Source organism: Spermophilus citellus (assembly GCF_964194105.1).
Source record: "Spermophilus citellus genome assembly, chromosome: 2".
Lineage (NCBI taxonomy): Eukaryota > Metazoa > Chordata > Mammalia > Rodentia > Sciuridae > Spermophilus > Spermophilus citellus.
Genome location: NC_138183.1, coordinates 152,826,155 through 152,849,060, shown reverse-complemented (window position 1 = coordinate 152,849,060; position 22,906 = coordinate 152,826,155). Strand labels below are relative to the sequence as shown.

The following is a 22,906-nucleotide window of genomic DNA, read 5'->3' as shown; positions in this document are numbered from 1 at the left end:
ATGGCATACAAATCTCTTTTAAGTCAAATAATTCTAAAGTAGATAATTTAAAATCTTTTCATTTCTCTATTAGTTTCAATTTGTCAAGAAACTACATTTTCCAAAAAAGAGTTTAAAAAATAGTTCAGAGAACTCTCAGGAAAAGTATGAATATAGAAGCCAAGCAAAAATATGCCTCTGGGACTTATACTCTATACAGCAAAAATATGTGGCTCACTTGTTGTGGCATTTATTTTTACATCATGGTAGAAAATACAATATGATCAGACAACTATGTATGAATATTCTGCAATAAAGTGAGGTCAAAGCATAGGTGGCTTTCTCATACATCTTAGGATACAGATATAAATGTTAGCTGTGCCTGATATTAAGAAAATAAAATAAAAAACAGGAAATTAATTGGGGAATAAAGTAGAATTGTTTTGATTCAGAGTGGCAAGATAAAGTTCAATGATATGTTTTTTTCTGTTAGCAAGTAGCTAGTTTATATAGTCACAGGGAATACTTACATGGAAAAGTAATAGTTTTGTTGGGAATATAAAAAAATAGTCAGAATTAAATAAAAACATGTTTTTTTTTTTAAACTACAACAAACCAGCATATAACCAGTGTGTCCAAATAAATATGTTAAGAGTTTGTGGATATCTAGGACGTAACAAGATAAAATTACTTAATGCAACACTTAATTCAGTATCTGGTACACAACGATTATGTGCTTCTGTCTTTCTCATTCCCTGCCCTATAGTCAGTCTTTGTGCCCCATGGCATAAACAAATAGTTTAGTGAGAAGTTCTAGGTTCCACTAGTGTTGGCACTACTAGGAAATGTTATTTTAAGGCACTGAGAATGTTCATAATAAATTATACACATTTCAACAGTTCCTTTCAAGTTGTAATTTTAAATCAAAATGACCATGAGTTCTGCCTGGTATTCAGGAAACTCTACTTGATAAAGTGCTGGATTTATGAGTTCATGGTCTCAAATAGGAAGTTTGGGATATATATCTAAAGAAATCATATTGTGGATGTTTTAACTTATGAGTTTAGTGGTTTACAAAACCAACCAGTATCCAGTATTACAATTCGGTTTGTAATATTAAAACAGGACCACACTGCCACGACTGCCCCTTTACAATATAGTGCTAAATAGTATGCAACAATCATCTCAATAAATCAACTGAATGAATAATAATAAATGCTCATTCAACAATCATTTACACTGCTTAGAATTCATAATCTGGAATTTGTCTTTCTCTGCACAGTTAACCAGTAAAAAAAGGTATTTCCACCTCCAGATCAAAGGCTCATTCAACAAAAATACACTATAGAAAAACATGAAAATTCCAAGCTTGACTTGGATTTAAATAATGAAGAACAGATGAATAAAATATTAATGCTATAATCTACAATCTACTGACATTCTTTCATTCACTTAGTCTTTCATTCACTGATCCATAAACATCAGACCTGTATTCTCTATGGGTACTCTTCTAAGATTGGCAGGATCAAAAATAACAAAATTCTTACCCTAATGATGCTTGTATTTTAGTGAAGGGAGACAGTAAACGAATGAATGTCAATTGGTAATAAGAAACAAGAAGAAAAATAAAGGAAGAAAGGGGATGGAGAGTAGTGGGCCAGTAAGAACAATGAAATTTGGATAATAGGGTTAGCAAAGTCCTCTCTAATGATGTAACACCAGATAAAAGACTTCAGAGAAATGGGAGAGACAGTAGTTACCTGGAAAAAGAGTATTTCAGGAAGAAGGAACAGAACATATGAAGGCCTTAAAGTGAAGATACATTCAACAAGAACAAGAAAGAGAAGAGAATGTAAGGAGAATGCTAGCAGCTGCACTCAGAATGGTGCTAGAGACCAGTTTTCAGGTCAAAACTACAGATTTATTCCAAAGAGATGTGAAAGCCAAAAGAGGTAACTGAGTGATGAGATCACACTTGTGTTTTAAAAGAATCACCCCATGGGGCTAGGGTTGTGGCTCAGTGGTACAGTGCTCCCAGAGCATGCATGAGGCCCTGGGTTCAATCCTCAGCACCACATAAAAATAAAAACTAAAGATACTGTGTCCATCTAAAACTAAACAAACAAACAAATAAAAGAATCACTTCAGCTGTAACAGGGGATGTGGGCAAATTCAGAGACTGGTTAAAGGCTATTGCAGTAATTCTACCAAGAACCGATTATGGCTTAAACCAGACGGGTAGTGATACAGGTGATGAACAGTGATTAAATTCGGCATATCTGAAGGAAGAGTCACCAAGATTTGGTGATGGATCTGATTAAGGTATGGGTGAGGAAATCAAGCATAATTCTACAGAGGTTTTTGGTGTGAGAAACTTGATGAAGGGATTTACCATTAATTTTTTATAACTTTATTTTATTTATTTATTTTTATGTGGTGCTGAGGATCGAACCCAGGGCCTTGCACATGCCAGGCAAGTGCTCTACCACTGGGCCATAACTCCAGCCCAGAGATTTACCATTATTGAGATAAGGAGGTCTGATGAAAAAAAGACATTGGCTATATGCAAATGAAAAGTTGAGTTTGTATATATTAACACTGAATGTCAACTGGGCACAGTAGAGCACACTGTGACCCCAGCCACATGGGAGGCAGAGACAGAAGGATCACAAGTTCAAGGCCAGCCTGAGCAATTTAGCAAGACCCTGGCTCAAAATAAAAAAGGGCTGTGAATGTAGCTCAGTGGTAGAGCACCCCTGAGTTCAATCCCCAGTATCAGGGAAAATAATTGAAATGTCTATTAGACATCCAACCGGAGATGTCACATAAAGAGCTGGAGACATAATCTAGAGTTTAGTGGAGCTGTAAGACTAGAAATTAAAATTTCTGAAGTCAACAGCTGACTAAGTTATGTAAAATCAACTGGGGAATAGGTGTGCGTGGGTAATGAAAGACGTAAAGCAGCACTGAACCCAGGAACGTTCCAAAATTTAGAATTTAGGAGTTCTAAGGATTTGGTAAAAAAAAAAAAAAAACCACCAGAGGAAAAATGATAAATCAAACTAAATTACCTTAATATCAGTAAACAACAAACTTAGAAATGTGAAAAACAGACAACAACAAAAAATATCTACAAAAATGCTATAGGGGAAATAGGTTCAAAGTAAAGAAGAAAAAGGGAACTGTCTATGTGGCAAAATCAGAGCGGAGCTTACAGAGGAAATCATAGTTGAGATGGGTCCTGAAAATGAAGTGGGAGTTTAATAGGTCAAAGAAGGGAAGCAGGACTTTCATATTCATGTCCTGACACATTTATAGTCACCTTTCCAAATAATTCCTCTTAAACTAAGGATTCCTTTATAGGTTTCTTGAAGTAAAAAGACAATATTCCATGAGCCATTAGGAAGTAAAGTAAGAAGCTCTTTTTAAGTTCCCACTAACTTCACACTACTATGGTTCGTGCTTAAGCAATTGATTCACCCCTTTCTGCCTCTCTTGCCTCCACATTTATCAAAGATACTGAAACCCAGTTGATAGATTACTGTTCCACCAGGATTCTGCCAGTAACCTAGGAAATGTTAACATCACAAGGATAACACATTTGACAACTTAGATTAAACTTTGTTTCTCCCCAGTAAAAATCCCATTAAAGTCCAGCAATTCCCTATGGTCATATCTTGGACTAGTCTTTGCTTTACATTATTCTGCCTTTGAAATTCTAAAATCTCGTATAGATTGAATCCCTTATCCAAAATGTGTGGAACTAGAATTATTCCCAATTTCACTTATTCAGATTTTGGAGTATTTGTGTAAACTTTACTAGTTATCATACATAATCTAAAATCTGAATCTTTTTAACTATCTTCCTGGCACTCAAAAAGTTTGATTTCAGAGCTCAGATTTTTGTATTAGAGATGCTCGATCTGCAATATACTTCTCTTGTCATAACCTTTTAGATCAGCACTGTCAAGTAGAAATACATTCATATAATTTAATATTTTTAGTAATCACATTAAAAAGTAAAAAAGAATCAGTCATTTTGAAATTAATTTGAATAACTTATTTAACCCAATACATCAAAAAAATCACTTCAAACGGTATATGTTGCCTTTTTGTCTGAAAAGCAAGTAAGTTTTAAGACATTTTCATTTATTTTACAATGTAACTTTTCATGCAGACTTAAGATTTAAACTAGTGCTTACTGGACTGGGTCACCCCTCACAACCCCACCCCCAACACCCTGCTGCACTTAGTGTATTTAGGTTTTTTAAAAAAATTTTAAGTCAAATGCATTTCTTCTAAATTAGTTTCTAAGGTCAAAAGTCACTTTAGAACTGCCCTTTTTTTTTGGGGGGGGGGGGATAGAGGGGTGTACCAGGGATTGAACTCAGGGGCACTTGACCACTGAGCCACATCCCCAGCCCTATTTTGTATTTTATTTAAAGATAGGGTCTCACTGAGTTGCTTAGTGCCTTGCTTTTGCTGAGGCTGGCTTGGAACTCATGATCCTCCTGCCTCAGCTTCCTGAGCCACTGGGATTATAGGCTAGGGGAACCACTGCACTCAGCCAGGACTGTCTTTTAACAAGGACTAAAAGGCAAAGGTCTTACTGTATCAGATTTTGAGAAGTGATGAGTCTACATTTTCTTTATCAGCCTCAGGCTCAGCTGGATCAGAGGGAAGCCTAGGTGGATCAGCTGTCCCTCAGCCTGCAAAATTACCAGCTTTTTTTTTTAATAATACTATCTTCAAAATTCAATGTGCATTTTACACTTAAGGCATATTATAACTCAGATGATAAATTGTCTACAGCCAGAGTGAAATACAATTTTTGAATAGAGAAGGATTTTACATTGTATAGTAAAGAATATGGCCTTGCCCAAAGTGAAGGTTTGATCTTCTCTTGGCTTCTGGGAGGTAAGCTTTAAGCTGTTGAAATGTTATGCCGGTTAGGAACATCTGTTTGCTTGGGGGTCTTCAGTAATGCCAGAGAGTCTACAGTTGAGGGTTGGAAATGCCATGCCCATACATCTCTCCTTTCTTAGGGTAGAGGCTGGCTATCCTAGAAAGACCCAAATTGTGACTTGGTGTGGAGGCTTTGGGTGATCAACATCAGTTGATCTGGACACAGGGATCCATCATTTGAGCAATCAATTAATCAGGCTTATGTAAAATTAAAAGGCTGCACATGAACTCTTCCCTGAGGCAACATTTTGCACATTGTCATGCATCAATACCAGAAAAATGACACATCCTGCCTCCAAAGGGAAAGGACAATGAAATCTCTCCATCTGGTGCTTCTTCTGGCCCCTGCACTTCTTCCCTTGATTGATTTTTAATCCGTATATTTTATCTGTAGTAAACTATAACTATGAGTACATAGCTTTCAGATACTTTCTGTGAGTCCTTCTATCAATTTATAAAATCTGAGGGTGGTTTTGGGAATTTCTGAACTTACAGGCGGTGCCAGAGTGAGAATGACCTTGAAGACTGTGCTCTCTAACTTTGTGGCTGGCTAACTCTTACAGCTGACCTAAAACTCTTTCACATGCCTTACTTTTTAAACTTAAATGTAAATTAAATTTAAAATTCAGTTCATCAGTTGTACTAGCTATATTTCAAACATGCAATAGCAAGAATGGCCAGTGCCTACTATATTGCACAGCATAGTTTGAGACTATTATCCATGACTCTCTTGAGTGCTCAATACAATTGCTTTTCAACTTCATCTAGACCTGTAGCTTTTTAAATTCTAATCTAAGATCATTCATCCCTGTCATATTTGTATCCCTTGCCTTAGTTAAACCTAAACTCAATAGCCAAAACATTAATTACATTATTACTTGTGGCCTCAACATTCTGTCTCTTCTTCTATTGCACATGTCTTATAAACCCCAAACACTGGATCAGTCCAATTATCTGTCTTATCACATTTACACTCAGGTAGTTGAGCACTGCTGGGGAATCATGCAATCCTATATAATGGAATTACAAGCTCAGGGTTTCCTATCTCTTTGAGCTGATTTTTTCCAGGTTTTTTTTATTGGTGCCTTATGGTTATGCAAAGTAATGGGATTCACTGTTACATATCTGCACATACAAACAATATGATTTTGTCAATTTCTTTCCTCAGTACCTACCTTGTTCCTCCCCTCCTCAATCCCCTTCCTCTATTCTACTAGTCTGCCTTCTGTTTCCATGAAACACACCCCCACACCTTTTTTCCTTCATTTTCCTAACTTTTTCATGAGAAAAAACATATAATCCTTGACAGAATTTCAAAGTTCAGCTGATTTCACTAAACATAACTCTAAGTGCCATCCATTTTCCTGCAAATAACGTTAATTTCTTTCTTCTTTATGGATGAACAAAACTCCATGGTGTATTTATACCACATTCTCTTTATCCATTCATCCACTGAAAGACACCCAGGCCAGTTCCATACTTGGTTACTGTGAACTGTGTAGGTATAAACATGGGTACTTTCATTTATTTATTTATTTTAAGCTGTGGGTGGATAGAACACCTCTATTTTATTAATTAATTAATTAATTAACTTTTATGTGGTGTTATGGTTTGGATGTGAGGTAACTTAAAAAGCTCACATGTGAAACAGTGCAAGAAGGTTCAGAGGAGAAATGATTGGGTTGTAAGAGTCTTAATCCAATCAGTGATTTAATCCCTTGATAGGGATTAACTGAAATGGTAGGGTGTGTCTGAAGGAGGTGGGAATTGGGGTGTGACTTTGGGTATATATTTTACCTAGCAATTGGAGTCAGTCTGTCTCTCTCTCTCTCTCTCTCTCTCTCTCTCCCTCCCTCCCTCCCTCCCTCCCTCCTTCCCCTTTTTAATCAACATGTGAGCTGCTTCCCTCTGCCATGATGTCCTGCCTCACCTGGAGCACTAAGGAATGGAACTGGCCTTCTATGGACTAAGGCCTCTGAAACTATAACCCCTCAAATAAACTTTTTCTCCTCTACAATTGTTCTGGTCCAGTCCTTTAGTCACAGCAGTGAAAAAGCTGACTAACACATGTAGTACTAAGGCTTGAACCTAGTTCATCACACATGCTAGGCAAGTGCTCTACCACTGAGCCACAACCCCAGCCCAGTACTTTTATTCTTGATCACTTCTTTCTTCATGTCTCCTAGCAGCTAATTTCACAATCTCTACTCTTATCCATGTCCCTGCCCTCTAACCCTTAACCCTAGCCTCCTACTCCAAAAACAAAAGGTATAAAGTACCTTGCCTCAATTCTTCTACCTGACTACAACCACATGCATTCTTTATTTTCTTCTAGTACAAGGTCATTTCCTTGAAACTAGCTCATAGCTCAATCACCTCCTATTCCTCATGGGTCTTACTGCTTGTTTTTTTAATAATACTTCTTCTTCTTCACCCCTGTATCTTCAATCTTAACCTATAATCAAGTCTCCTATATAAACAAATCAAAATAAAATGTCTCCTTGCACTAAGAGGATTAGAGGTTTTACTCTACATGCAAGCAAACAACTTAACCTGCCACAGTTGCATGGATACTGGCAGAAGATATGAAGACCCCTCTTAAGTATAACAGCCCTTAAGTTGTTATACTTAAGGCACAGCAAGCCACACAAACATCAACATATTTGCTTCAGTTCTGCAAGCCCTAATTCCCACAGGGCAATGCAAGGTGAGCTAGGTAACACCCACACACAAAGTTGAATACATTATAGGAGAGGAACTCAAATCTTTTCCAATGGTAATAAACAGGCGTATTTATATGCTCTGAAGGAGGTCTGTTTTTCAAGACTATACAAACATCCTTAAAAATAGAATCTATAGCAAAGGACTCAGTGCCCTGTTACAAGACATTAAGAAATGTGAGATACCCGTGGAAAATTCTCTTTCAATAACTCTGCTTCCTATTCAAACTGTTTCCCTTGTTATTTTATTGTTGTTGTTGTTTTTATTTAATCAGGGCTAGTATTACCAAAATATTAGTCTTACATTATTCCCTGAATGGGCTTCCACTTTACACAAGCTTAATCCCCGTGATACACAGAAATGCTGAGAGCCACAGCTGAGTCAAAATGATGCATGGCATTTTTGCCAGAACGGAGTGGTTGAGAGGTGATGCCAGTGAGCCATTGAGATGATGATGGTTATGTTAAGCTGTGTATTCAATTGTATATTAGACCCCTGCTGTCCGTTTTTTGGCGATGGAGCCCGATGCTTTTCTCCACAATATCGTGGGTAAACACCTGGTCCTTGACTATTTTTTGATAATGGAGTACCCTCTATAATGGTTTGAGAACGGAATTCATTAGCCCAATGTCTCCCTCTATGGCATCGTGGGCAAATACCCGGTATTCTACCCCTTTGATACCTACCTTTGTTAAACCCTCCTCCTATGGGGCAACTCCTTTTAAAATGTCCTATTTGTTCACAATTGTAGCATGTTTTTGGCCTGGCATCTAAAGCCTGTTGTACTGCAGCTGCCAAGACTTGCCCTTGTTCATTAATGTCTCTACATAATTTAATATATGTGTTTAAATCTTCATGTTTCCATTGTCTAATGGCCTCCTTGCACCAACGATTTCCTTGTTCAAAGGCTAGCTGTTTAATTAATGGCATTGCTTGCTCTGTATCCCCAAAAACTCTGGTAGCTGTTTGAATAAGCCTATCTACAAATTCAGCGTAAGGTTCATTAGCTCCTTGTATTACCTTAGATAATTGATCTTGTAAATCTCCATGTCCTTGTAAAGTCTTCCATGCCCTAACTGCACCTGCAGCAATTTGTGATTATATAGCAGGATCATATGCAATTTGTTGCAGCTGACCCTCATAAGGTCCTTTTCCTAACAACATATCTAGATTTCTCTGAGGATAACCAGCTGCTGCATTTCGCCTAGCTATCTCCGTGCAAAATTCGTCATTGGCAACCTTCCATAACAGGTATTGTCCTCCATTTAGCACAGCTTTACACATACTAATCCAATCTGCTGGTGTCATGTTTAAGTTGGTAATGGATTTGACCAAGCTTACAGTGAAGGGTGCTTGAGGGCCATAGGTTGTTACAGCCTCTTTTAGCTGCTTCACTGTTTTGAAATCTAAAACATGGTGATTTCACTGCCCTCCTGCCACCTCAAATACAGGGCATGCTAATCTTTGAGGTCCTGTCTCAGGATCCCATCTATCAACTTCGGGGGTTGAGGGCCACTCAGCATATGTTGTCTCCATAGGTGGAGCTGTTGGTTGGACACTTACGCCCTCTGGTGATAGAAAGGTGTTAGTAGCAACCGCCCGTTGTAACTTCTATCTGGATAGCCCCTCCTTCTCTAAACTTTTTTTCCCTGACTAACTCGAGAGACTTCCTCTTTTACTTCATTTAAAATGTCTTCTCCTAGACTAAGCAAACAAGAATGTACCAATGTCCATAATGGTAATGTGCCAACTGGCAGAGTTCCTGGCCTTTCCTTTTGTATCTTTTTAAAATCTTCACCATGATGGTTCCATTGTGATATATTTAACAACCCCTCTTTAATGAACCATGGGCTACACCTTTGTATCGTCTTAACATATGCCCTAACTGTTCTTGATTTTACTGAGATGCCTCCTTCCTCTAGCACTTTACTTAACACCCTTTTGGTTTGGTTCTTATTAATTTTTAATTCCATATTTCCGTGACAAAGATACCCCTCACTAAGATAATGCAAAACAAAACCGAGACAAAATGAAACAAAAATGGAACAAAAATTCATTATATCAGCCTTTCTATCCTCCTGAAATGTCCATCCGTCCTTTCTCCCTATCTGTTCCTCAGACGCAAATAGTTTTTCCTCATATGTGAGCAGTTTTTCTTTCCACCCATCTCCAGGGACTGGCAACTTAAAACAAAAGCGAAACAAAACGAAAGAAGAATCTTTAAATGGTTACCCATCCTCTCCCACTGCCCTCAGGAGCGAGCAGTTTACCTTATCACTTACCCTCAGGTGTTCCCCGCATGGGCCACCAAATGCTGGGCACAAAATAACCGAGCCGCCATGAGGCACTTCTAGGTGCAAAATAGGAACTCCTTTATTGTCCAAACTCCCTTGAACACCACCCACGCAGCCCTTCCAGGAACCGCCAACCGAAAATCCCTCCTCTGGCACCTCAGCAACCCACGCGAACTCTCCAGGAATCCCCACAGAACTCCAAAGTAACGTGAGAACTCCAAAGTAGCGGGCGCCCGAGGCGGACAGCAGGGGTCTAATATATAATTGAATACACAGCTTAACATAACCATCATCATCTCAATGGCTCGCTGGCATCACCTCTCAACCACTCCATTCTGGCAAAAATGCCATGCTTCATTCCGACTATGGCTGTGGCTCTCAGCACAGAAATGTCCCTCCTTTGTATTTCTAGTCTCTTCCTCCATTTACAGTAGTATTTCTTTTTTTTTTAATATTTATTTTTTAGTTGTAGTTGGACCCAATACCTTTATGTCACTTTTTTATTTTTATGTGGTGCTGAGGATCGAACCCAGGGCCTCATGCGTGTAAGGCGAGCACTCTACTGCTGAGCCACAACCCCAGCCCTGCAGTAGTATTTCATACACATTACATCTATTAATATTATAAACCAAACAATATTGATATATTTATTACTAAAGCAACTACAGGGATTTGCTTAGGCCAATGCAGTATTTTTCCTATATACCGCCTTTGTGATATTATGTGAAGGTATGCTACAAATACATTACATTAAAGGCCTAACAATTTCATACAACTGCTTTTTAAACAAGTTAAGAGAATAAAGGAGAAAAAAAATATGCATTTCTCCTTTTATAATTACAAAATTACCTCCACTGGTGTTAGGTTTTTATTTGGGGTTGGTTGGGTTTTTTATTTTTTTTTTTCATTTGTTTTTTAATCTTGTGGGTAGCTTCAGATTACCAGCTGAGTCACGGGCTTTCAGACTGAAGAACTTTCTATAGTGTTTCTTATAATTGTAAAGTGGCTCTGGCAGCAAAAAATTCTCAGATTTTGGTTTCTAGGGAAAAATCTTTATTTTATCTTCCCTTTTGAAAGACAGTTTGGTTAACAGATTTGTTTTCTTTGAGCACCTTGAATGTTATCCCATTGCCTTCTGATCTCCATTGTCATAGCTGAAAAATCAGCTGCTACTTTTAACTGGGGTTTCCTTTAAGTGATGCATCATTTTTCCCTTGATGCTTTTCATATTTTCTCTTTACCTCTACTTGAATTTCTTTTTTTTTTAAGAGAGAGTGAAAGAGGAGAGAGAGGGAGAGAGAGAGAGAGAGAGAGAATTTTTAAATATTTATTATTTTTTAGTTCTCGGCAGACACAACATCTTTGTTGGTATGTGATGCTGAGGATCGAACCCAGGCCACACGCATGCCAGGCGAGCGCGCTACCGCTTGAGCCACATCCCCAGCCCATCTACTTGAATTTCATTGAACTTCCTGGACATACAGGTTATAGTTTTTCAAAAAAATTTGTGAAATTTAGAGCTATTATTTCCTCACACATTTTTCTTCTTCCTCCTTTCTCTTGTCCCTCGTTCTGGTATTGTGGGAAGTGATTGGATCACAAGGATTCTGACCTCATCAATGGGTTAATCTAATGAGGCTGAATGGACTGCTGAGAGATAGGAACCAGATGGAGGAAGAAGCAGTCACCAGAACCCACCCTAAAAGGGTTTATCTTCACTCTAGCCCTTTCTCTTTCACTCTCTCCCTCCTGGATGCCATGAGCTGAACAGCTTTCCTCCACCACACAATTCCTCCATGAAATTCTGCCTCACCTCAGGCCCAAAGCAATGAAGCTGACTTACCATGCACTGAAATCTCTGAAACTATGAGCCAAAATAATCCTTTCCTCCTCTGTCTTTCTCAGGTGTTTATCACAGTGATACAGAGCTGACTTACATACCACATTTCTCTGCAGTTCTGGTTTTTGTTCTTCATTGTTTTAAATCTCTATTTTTCAGTCTGCAAAATCTATATCAATCTATCTTCAAGTCTGCTTTTTCTTTCTTCCGTCACTTCAAATCTATGATTGAGTCTCTTTAGTGAATTTTTTATTTTATTTTACTTCTCAACTCCATAATATTTTTTAAAATATTTTTAGTTGTTGACACACCTATACTTTATTTATATTTATGTGGTGCTGAGGATCAAACCCAGTGCCTCATACATGCTAGGCAAATGCTCTGCCATTGAGCCAAAACCCCAGCCCCTCAACTCCATAATTTTAATTTGGTTCTTTCTTCATAATTTCTTTATACTGGTATTCTCTATTTGAAGCAAGAAATTATAAGTTCCTTTATTTCTGTGAACACATTTATAACGTCTCTTAAAGGTTCCCTCCCTCCCTCCCTCCCTTCCTTCATTTCTTCCTTCTTTCTTTCTTTGCTTCTTTTCCCCTCAATAAATCTGACATCTAGTCTCACTCTAACAGGCAGTTTTAGTAGCCCACTTTTTGTCAACTATATGGTTTAGATTTTCCTGTTTGTTTGTTTACCTTATTTGAATTGGAAACTATGCATTTTAGATAATATATTAGAGCACCTCTGGGTAGTGGTACACTTCTCAATATTTTCAGGGGCTTAACATTGTTATTTGCTCATTCACTTATTTTGTGACTAGTTGGTTTTTATCCATGAAGCTCATTCCTCCACATATACAATGTTTATTTAGCTTCAGGTATTAATTATTCCTTTGGGAGAGAAAGCTTTGCTATGCCTGCAGTTACTCTGGGAGCACAGTGTTTTGGGTAGAACTCTCTTTGCTTCTTTTAAAGACTAAACCCAGCTTTTAAACTGCACTAATTGCTAATTGATTGATCTATTGTTAAACAATGCCCTCGGGCAGAAATGGGACTAAGAACAATACTATTGAATAATGGAACTTTAGAAGGAACAGTATTTAAGAGCAGTGTTTTTTACTTTCTGTTCTGCCTCTAGGAAAACACTTTCCAGTTGTCTTATTGCCCAGTCTTCTGCAAAATAGCAAGTTGACAGTTTTTGAACTGTGTCCTAAATGTCCTCTCAAGTGTCTTTTACAATAACTTCCACTGTTTCTGAGAGTACAGACTACCTTGAACTTCTTTACTCTCCCTTGCAAATGAAGTCAGTTCCTTAGGGAAGAAATTAGGTACTGTTTTATAGTCTGTTTTTCTCCCCAGGTAAAATATTTGAGACAGGCCTCTAGAACTGGGAGTAGGGATACCAGCAAACTTCTTGCTGAGGACACTCAATCTAGGAGTCTCAGGAGAACACAGGAGAAAGAGAAAGGGACAGCAGCCTGCGTTCCTCTTAGTTTGCTTCTCCTGGCATGAAACCATAGTCTCATGACCCTAGGCAAGAGGAATCAGTGTCCCAATATTCTCAGGATGCTACAATCAAATTCCACAAGTAGTCCCCCAACTCTCAAATGCAGTCCCCCAGGACTTATCCTCAGCAAAAAGGTCACTGGGTAAAGGATGACAAACAACAGTGTCCTGCTCCTTCTGGGAAGAAAGCCACCTGTGTAGGTGCTGGTAGAGAGGAGACATGGCTGCATAAGCCTGAACCAGAGTCTACCTCCCATCTCATTGAGCCCTCAAGTGGAAAGAAGAGAGAAGTATTGGTTCAAACACCACAGATTATCTAATTTCTTACCAAATATTCTAATGTTCTTGAGTGTTTCTTCATTGGCTGTTTGTCTTTAGGTCCAGTTTTATAGACTTTAAAATGCCTGGTTTTCATAGTTTTCAACAGTTTCACTGGCAGTGGATCAGCAAAGTTCCTTCCACATCATGCCAGAGACTGATCTCCTGTTTGTTCTTTAACATAAAGGTAAAAGGAAGCATGTGCTAGGGCTCTATGCGTGCTGTCTCATTCCATCTATACAACAATAAAGTAAATATTGTAGACCTAACCTTTTATAGACCTTGAGGTCAAGGACCAGAATCACTGGTAATTTGCCCAGGTAAAAGAGCAAGTAAGTGGCAGAGATCTGATTCAAACCTAAGTATAATTACCTCCAAAGCCCACATTCTTTTTTTTTAATTGTATAATCTTTTTTTTTTTTAAAGAGAGAGTGAGAGAGGAGAGAGAGAGAGAATTTTTTTAATATTTATTTATTTTTTTTAGTTCTCGGCGGACACAACATCTTTGTTGGTATGTGGTGCTGAGGATCGAACCCGGGCCGCACGCATGCCAGGCGAGCGCGCTACCGCTTGAGCCACATCCCCAGCCCAAAGCCCACATTCTTAACAAAGAAACTCCTCTCATGTTTAACACAGGTACAAAGCTCACAAAATCGGAGCTCATGAGATGGTTTTATCTCAATGAGCAGTGCAGTCTCAATGATTTCTTAAGAGTACTACAACATTTTCTTCCTCATTTTTTTTTTTTTTTTTTGGACAGCATACCTTTATTCTATTTGTTTACTTTTATGCAGTGCCAAGGATCAAACCCAGTGCCTCACACATGCTAGGAAAATGCTCTGCCACTAAGCTATAGTACCAGCCCTCATCTGGATTTTTTATAATAATATCAATAATATATTTACTCAGGTCTGGGGATGTGGCTCAAGCGGTAGCACGCTCACCTGGCATGAGTGCGGCCTGGGTTCGATTCTCAGCACCACATACAAAGATGTTGTGTCCACCAAAAACTAAAAAATAAATATTAAAAAATTCTCTCTCTCACACACACACGGTTTTTAAAAAGAAATAAAAATAATACATTTACTCTATGTAATTATATGGACATTAAATAATGTGTTATAACATGTATTTCTTTTTAAAAAATAATTTTATCAAAAGTATATTCTGAGCCAGGCTTGGTGGTACACACCTGTAATCCCAGTGACTCAGGAGGCTGAGGCAGGAGGATCACAAGTTCACGGTCAGCCCCAGCAACTATGTGAGACCCTGTCTCAAAATAAAAAGGGATGTAGCTCAGTGGTAAAGCACCCCTGGGTTCAATCCCCAGTACCAAAGAAAAAAAATTACATATCTGTTGGCCTCCCTTGAGCTGCACTTCTACAAAGAGTCTATGACCAGAGGACTGTTCCCTGCCCTGTACACCTAAAACCTGCCTTCCCAGTGTGGAGAGTCCTCAAAAACTAGAAATGGAACCACCATTTGACCCAGTTACACCACTTCTTGGTATATAGCCAAAGGAGTTAAAATCAGCATAGTATAAATACAGCCACATCAATGTTTATAGCAGCTCAATTCACAATAGCTAAGCTATAGAACCAACCTAGGTGCCCTTCAACAGATAAATGGATAAAGAAATTGTGAGATATATATATGTATGTATGTATGTATATATATAAAATGGAGTATTAATCAGCCATAAAGAAAAATGACTATGACTTTTTCCAGGATGGATCTGGAGCCCACCATGCTAAGGAAACAAGCCAATCCAAAAAAAAACAAAGGTTGAATATTCTCTCTGATATGTGGACACTAACACATAAAAAGGGGAAGGAGGTGAATAACAGAAGTTCACTGGATTAGGCAAAGGAGAATGAAGGGAAGGGAAGGGGCATAAGAATAGAAAAGACAGTAGAATGAACAGGACATAACTTTCCTATGTTCATATATGAACACACGACCAGTGTAACTCTACATCATGTACCACTGCAAGAATGGGATCCTAATTAGAATGTTATACTCCATGTTTGTAAAATATGTCAAAACACACTGCACTGTTATGTATATCTAAAAAGAACAAATTTTAAAAATCTGCTTTCCAAGCCAGGCTTAGCAGTGCACATCTGCAATCCCAGTGACTCAGGAGGCTGAGGCAAGAGTATTGCAAGTTCAAATCTGGCCTTTAGCAATTTAGCAAGGCACTAAGCAACTTAGTGAGACCCTGTTTCAAAATAAAAAATAAAAAGGGATGGGGATGTAGCTCAGTGGTTAAGTACTCCTAGATTCAATTCCTGATGTAAAATAAAATAAAGGTCTGCTTTCCAAAAGAGAAGGGTAGATCTGATATGCCCTGGGCTTAGCTCTTAGAAAGTTATAAACATAACATAATCTTTCTTCCAAGATTATCACTGCTTCTCCATCAATAAATGTCTTTCTAAGAGACAAAAGAGTCAACAGGAAGCTCAGAGATTTCAGAGATGATCTGGTTTTTTTTATGGAACAAACTTATTTAAAAAAAAAAAAAAACAAAACATAGTACCTAGAAAATGAAAGTCGTCCCTGTACTCTTGCAAACATTTGCCATCTGAATCAAATCAGTCTTATCATAACCTGGCCTGGCATTTCAGGCCATAGTGTACTTCTTAGCAACATGATTGCTCTTTTTCTCTGCTTCCAAATAGTTTCTGACATATATTAGTTTTCTGGTTCATGATCTTCCATAGAACAGCACCCTCTAGGAGAATGCCTGTGGTCTCCACAAGGTAATCATGAGTCCATGATCAAATCTGCACCTCTAACCTTTACAGTTTACAGTTGTGATACTCAAGCTGGTTTCTTCTTGACACATAACACTATTCTTAAAACATTTTAATGTATTACTTTCTTTGAAACAAAGTATTCCTTCCAACACTACACTCTCATTATAAATTTCATTCTATCACTACTAGCTTTGGCATAAAATAAGTTCATAAATGAAGCCAATTAAAGAAAACTTAGGAAATGCCTGGTCCTCCTTTAAAAAGGACTAGCACTTATCCTGAAAATACTATAAACACAAAAAAATATTAGATTGCTGGGCAAAGTTTAAAACACACACACAGGTACACACATTGGCTATTCCATGCAGTCAGAGTTGTTTTATCATTAATAAGAATGTTTCACTTTAAAAGTGATTCCATGCTTTTAAATATATTTTAAATTAGTTGGTGTTCATATTTATAAAATTAAAAATAAATCTAAAAAAGTAATTAGACAAACCTAATATACATAAAAAGAGATCTTTCTCTATAGTTAATTGCCAAAAGAAAAAAAATTCATGAATTTAGATTTGAAAGTTTACCGTTTACCTCTACATGGTTCCATTTACCAATGTTACCAAAGAAAATTCTTTTGCTAGATTTTAGCACCTCAAAAAGTCAAATTTGCCAGTAACAATTTCTCCTGCTTAGTTTTAATGCTGTGATAAAGCCAAGTATAAGAGAAAAAAGCATCTACCGAAGGCAAAACCCCCAAATTACACAAATCTTCAAGGGGAAATGTGAGCACATGGTAAGGAATACAGTTACAAGTTATATTTAAAGTTTAAAGAATGCATTAGGGTGAGACTGTCTGCTCCACGTGTTGCCTTCTCACACAACAGAGGCCCACACACTTGTGGGAGTTCTGTCAGTCTTGGTAACTTTGGTCAGAACCTGACAACAGGAGGGGACCTTCAGGCACATAATCAGAAAGAATGTTTGGTTTTGGAGAACTTTAATCTTAACGGTCATACCTGATCAAAATAAACAAAATACCTTTGCTAAAAAAACAAAGATGTTACAGGGATTTGATGAGGTGAATAAAAAAGTTAAATTACTTTGTTGATAGAAAATGACAGTACTGAGGACAGCATCAAGTGACAGCTGCTCAAGTGACAAAGGCATTGAATGGCTATTTTAGGTTTGCCATGGTGTGCTCAATAACTGTTTAAAGAATGCAATAAATGTACTTACCAAATATTTCCCCTCCACTAGCATATTCTGTCACCAGATAAATCATCCGTTCTGTCTCCATAACCTGGTGCAAAAGCAGGAAAGTGACAGTGACACAAATGGCAGACTGATATCATAGGAAGAGAAACTAATGAGTCCTCTTTTGTCATTTACAATGAAATAATAATAACCACACTGCTTAAAGGAAATTCAATGCATTGGAGGACAGATATAAACATTATCAGTTGGTAGAGTGCTTACCTTGCATGCAGAAAGCCCTGGGTTCAATCCCCAGCACAAGAAAGAAAAGAAAGAAAGAGAGAAAGTAGATATCCATATTCCCAAAAGTAAGAAACATTTTCTACTTGAAAGAGAGAATCCTTTTGTCATTCTATAAGGTTTATAAAATCTATTAATCTCCACAAAACTGAGAAGCAAAGAAACTGCTAAGAACTTAAAAAGTTCACATTCAACATTAATCATTTGTTGCTCAAAAATGTCCCACCAAAACCCTAACTAAAATGAAAAAAAAGCCTTAGAAAAAAAGAAGGGGCTCATTTAAGAACTGTGCAAAGATCACATAGGATTTTCTTTTTAAATAAAAAATGATAACTTTCCTTTCCACTGCCCATTTATTCAAAAACGGGAAAAATAACTTAAAATATCAACTCTTTTTTTCTCTGTGTGTTTTCTCATTCTTTTTTTATTAGAGCGTTATAATTCACATAGTAACTGGGTTCATCGTAAGAAAATCATATCTACATGGAATCATACCTACTCTGTTTTAGTCTCCAATCCTCCCCCTTCCCCCTTTCCTTCCCTCCACCCCACCCAGCACTCCACTGATCCTCCCCTTGTTCATCCATTTACCCATCCTTGATTGGTGCTTTCCACACGCACATAAAGGTGAAATTCCCATTGGTATATTTATATATGCACATAATGTGATTTTTTCTTAAATTCATTCCATATTTCCTCCCTTTCCCATCCCTTCTCCCTCCCTCCCGATCTCTTTCTTCTCCACGGATCTTCCCTACATCTTTATTAAAATATCAACTCTCTAAGTAATATAAACTATCCATTTGTATCTGTCTTGGTCCCCGTTTGCTACATTAAAAAAAAAAATGGTATAGTGCATTGTCACTCCTTTCTTCCTTTTTACCTTTCTCATCAAACATTTTAAACAAAGTAATATATATGCATATATCTTACACATCATAAACACTTTAAATACCCAGTATATAAACAAGAAACCAAAGGGTTTCCTCTTACCAATCCCCTTCTTCTCACTTCCCCAAAGGAATATTGTTAATAATTATCATACATCCTTCAAAAGCAATGCTATACAATAAAAAATATAATGAGCTGCATATATACCTTTACCTTTTCTAGTAGCCATATTTAAGAAGTAAAAGGGAAGAGGGAAATAATTCTAATAATATATTTTACTTACCCCAACATGTCCAAAATATTATCTTAAACAATGGCAAATTGCTTCAGTTTTCACATTTAAGTTAATTAAAGTTAAATAAAACTTAAAATTCAGTTCTGTAGTCACTTTAGTCACATTTTAATATTCAACAGTTACATGTGCTAGCATCTACCATATTTGACATGGCAATTCTAGACTTTTACCACTTTATAGCTAGTTAAATTATTTCCCAGTTATTTCTTTTGTATCTTTATACATTAATATCATACATGAGTACTATTTAATGTATAGATCTATCTCTTCTTTTAATGGTTTAATATTATCCCATTGTTATGAGTACAGTGAAAGATTTTAAGTTTTTAAATCGTACCAGCTATGTTATTCTTTTTGATCTTTGTTCAAAAACTCTATCCTGCTGATATCAGTCCACTGTGTGTTACATGTTCTAAGCTCTCTCTATATATTAACTTATATGACAAAAAGTAAGTCCTCTGATGGCACAACCCTGTAATCCCAGTGACTTGGGAGGCTGAGGCAAGGGAATCACAAGTTCAAAGCCAGCCTTAGCAATTCAGTGAGGTCCTAAGCAAAATAGTAAGACCCTGTCTCAAAATTAAAAAATAAACAGGGTTAGGGATGTAGCTCAGTGGTAAAGCACTACTGGGGTCAATCCCCAGTACCAAAAAAAAAAAAAAAAAAAAAAAGGTAGCAAATGCTCTAAATATATGAAGGTATTTAGGGAAAAAAATTAAAAATTAATGTAATACTATGTATTTCCCAGGCCTTTTATTAACTGCAAATATTCTTTTATTACTAAAATGTTTAGAAGTTCAAACACCATTGTTTCCTATACAGTGACCTATGTTTGGTCACTCTATAAACCTGAGGAAACTGACCTGAAAACTATCTGACATCATATGTAGACATTTTTCCAGCCAATCACCTTGGCAGCTAGGATTTCCTACTAAAAATACTAGCTGCTCAGAAAACAAAATGAAAAGACACTGACTAAGGTCATGGCTAGAGGAGAGAAAATTTTATAAACTAGTGCAATCTTGAGTAAGATAGGTAAACTTGCAGAATTCAGTTTTAAGGTTAACATCTACAAGTTAGCCTCTTCAGAAAACTTTTAAGATGCTTTATTTTAGAAGATGAGGTCAAGAAGTTTATTCAGTCTACCAAGATAGGAAGGAAGTCAAGGTTATGATACCTGCAAGCTTGCTAGCTGTACTCAGGTAATGATAGAAAATTTTTCACAGGGTTGCTTCTTGGGCAGAATGTAGGTGCTATTCAACATAATTTAGTCTGATAAATTTCAATAGGTCTGTTCCTGCTGACCTAATTCATTCTACTGTGTGGGCAGCTAATGCCAGAGAAGAGTTCTAAAGCTGTAGCTTTAGCCACACATACTGACATCACAACGTGCTCTCTTTTCCATAAAATGAACAGGCTAAAGCAAGCCTGCCCACTGTGGCATGAGCATGCTTTCTCCAGTCTTACACATGGTCCCATGTCTGGGTCAGAAAGCATTTACTGCAAAGTAACAACAGCAAACAAACTGAGTGGGTGGCCACTTCCTTTAGAAGTTAAGAGATGACTGTGCTTGTGGAAAGCAGTGAGCGGGGTTGGCCCTGTGCATAGGCAAAGCTCACTGTTGCCAACACACTGCAATTTGAGAAGTACCCCAAAGCCCCACCTCTCCCAAAATATCTCTTCCACCAGCCAACTAAGACAAGGACCTTCCCACCCCCTATCTGGCTTCAAATTCCAATCATCAGATTTACTGTGTCTGCATTAAGACTAGGGAATCATTTTGATGATCTCATAAAACGTTAATGTTTCTTAGGAAGATAAGAAAACTAAAACAGTAATTTCCCCCTGGCATGCACTCTGTCTCTGAATTATCAAAATAACTAAATGCTACCTTGGAAAACTAAAGTCAGGTCCTTATTACAATAGGAAAGATGTAGGTTTTGTGTGTGTGTGTGTGGGGTGTGTGTGTGTGTGTGTGTGTGTGTGTGTGTGTGTGTCTGGAGATGGAACTCAGTGGCTCCCAAATGATGCTAGACAAGCATTCTTACACTGAGCTATAACCCTGGGCCCAAGAGGTAGGTTTTGCTTGGTGCAAGAAAATACTTAAAATATCCTTTGCCATCGTAATTCACAACAATCACAGAAATTAATATTTAAATAATCTTTTAAGACAAATACATTGATTTCTTTTAATCTCTCAAAATTCTCTATTCCTTTTGGGTTTCCCATCATGTTTTAGGATTCTGACCTAAATAAAATAGGCTCTCATTATCTTAAGAATAATGTTTTTGTACAATTCTTGCTGAGAAAGAAATCAAGTTTTCAAGAACAAATTAAAAAGACCAACCTGGGTAACGTAGACCTCAATAAAGAGCCAGGGGAAATATGACAGAAGGAAGGGGAAGACAGTAGGATAAACATATGAAAAAAAGTCACAGATGTTCACCATACACATTGTCATCAAAGGCAGTCTTCAATACAACAGACTTTCCTGGTTCTTCATAGCCATTCACTACAGCCCTATGCAGCCTACCTGGTAGAGCCTGATGATATGGGGGTGGCAAAGCATCTTCATAATTTGAACTTCCCGGAAAATCTTCTTTAAATTTTCTTCATCCAGCTGGGTCTTATCTATGATCTTGATGGCAACCTGAAAGCAGAGGAAAAAAATTTACTCTGATGCCTTATAAAAAGTTTACCCAATTAAATCCACTTTAAAACATTATATTTTACAAAACACAAAGCGCCAGTTTTTATATATATATATATATATTATTGTTTTGTTTTCAGAATGTCAATGAGAAAAATGAATTTATTGAAAAAAAAAAGCAGGAAATGGAGTCCTTGCAAGTTTGTCTCAAAGGAAAGGACTCCAAAAGCTAGTGGGTCTTCTGTCATTTTTTAAAAGACTATACAGTAAACCCCACGACAAAATATTTCATTACTCCATAGATATGGTTACAATCTGGGTCAAATCATGCTTCAGTGAACAGAGCAGTATATAGGGTCTCTTGTAGGTACATGACGTTTTAGTAAGATTCTACCAGAACTTTCACAAGGGCTTTGCATACTTTGCCAGGTGCTTATGTAATTCAACAGAAGTGGTAGTAATAGTGGTGGCGGCAGCCATACCAAACGTTTACTGTGCCAGCCAGCCATAATCCCTCGTGCTTTGCAGTACTAACTCATTTAAACTCATAACACCCATTGTTTCTTTAATGCACACTAAGAGTAAGTAATTAACCCAAGAGTAAGTAATTAACCCAAGATTGAGTAATTTACAGTCAGAATGAGGCATATCCAGGATGTGTGGCTTTAGAGTGAAATTCTTAGTATCTGAAAATCTTTCTGTACCATATACACACTGCTTCAGCACAAAATGTCTTTCCTTTTGGTCCATCATTCTGAAGACACCTAGCAGTACATATGTCTCAAAGCAGAAGGAAAACGAAAACTTTGTTTTAATCTACTAAACTTCATCATTCTCAGTGAAATACTCTAACATTTGTTTCACTCCCAAAATATCTGCCTATCTCATGTTCAATTACTTAATCAGTACATAATCAATATAAGTTAGATGAAAAGCCAGACTAGACAAATTCTAATATTATCTAATTCTTAAAATTTCAAGATTCCATACACTGAGAGAAGAAAAGGAGATTTATTAAGGAAAAAGAAAAACAAAGGAAGCAAAATTTCAAAAGTAAAAACGTTTAGGTCAGAGGCATTGTCTGTATGGAACTATACATGGTAGATTATTTAAATGTATGAATGACTGAAATGAAGGTAACTTTACTTGGAATTGTTTCAGATGTCAGAATAAGACTAATGGGAGAACAGCAAAGAGAAAT

The 22,906-nt window shown here is 37.3% G+C and overlaps 1 protein-coding gene across 3 annotated transcripts in view; it reads right to left on the bottom strand.

The window, feature by feature from the left end:
• SIK3 (SIK family kinase 3) overlaps positions 1-22,906 on the bottom strand; it is a 246,893-nt gene that overhangs the window by 87,006 nt on the left and 136,981 nt on the right. For all 3 annotated transcript variants that reach the window (XM_081272989.1, XM_081272991.1, XM_081272990.1), the window contains exons 2-3: positions 21,589-21,705; positions 17,612-17,675 (exon numbers count right to left, since the gene is read on the bottom strand). In XM_081272989.1, the coding sequence (XP_081129115.1) occupies positions 17,612-17,675; positions 21,589-21,705 (181 nt within the window). The remainder of the gene's footprint in view (positions 1-17,611; positions 17,676-21,588; positions 21,706-22,906) is intronic.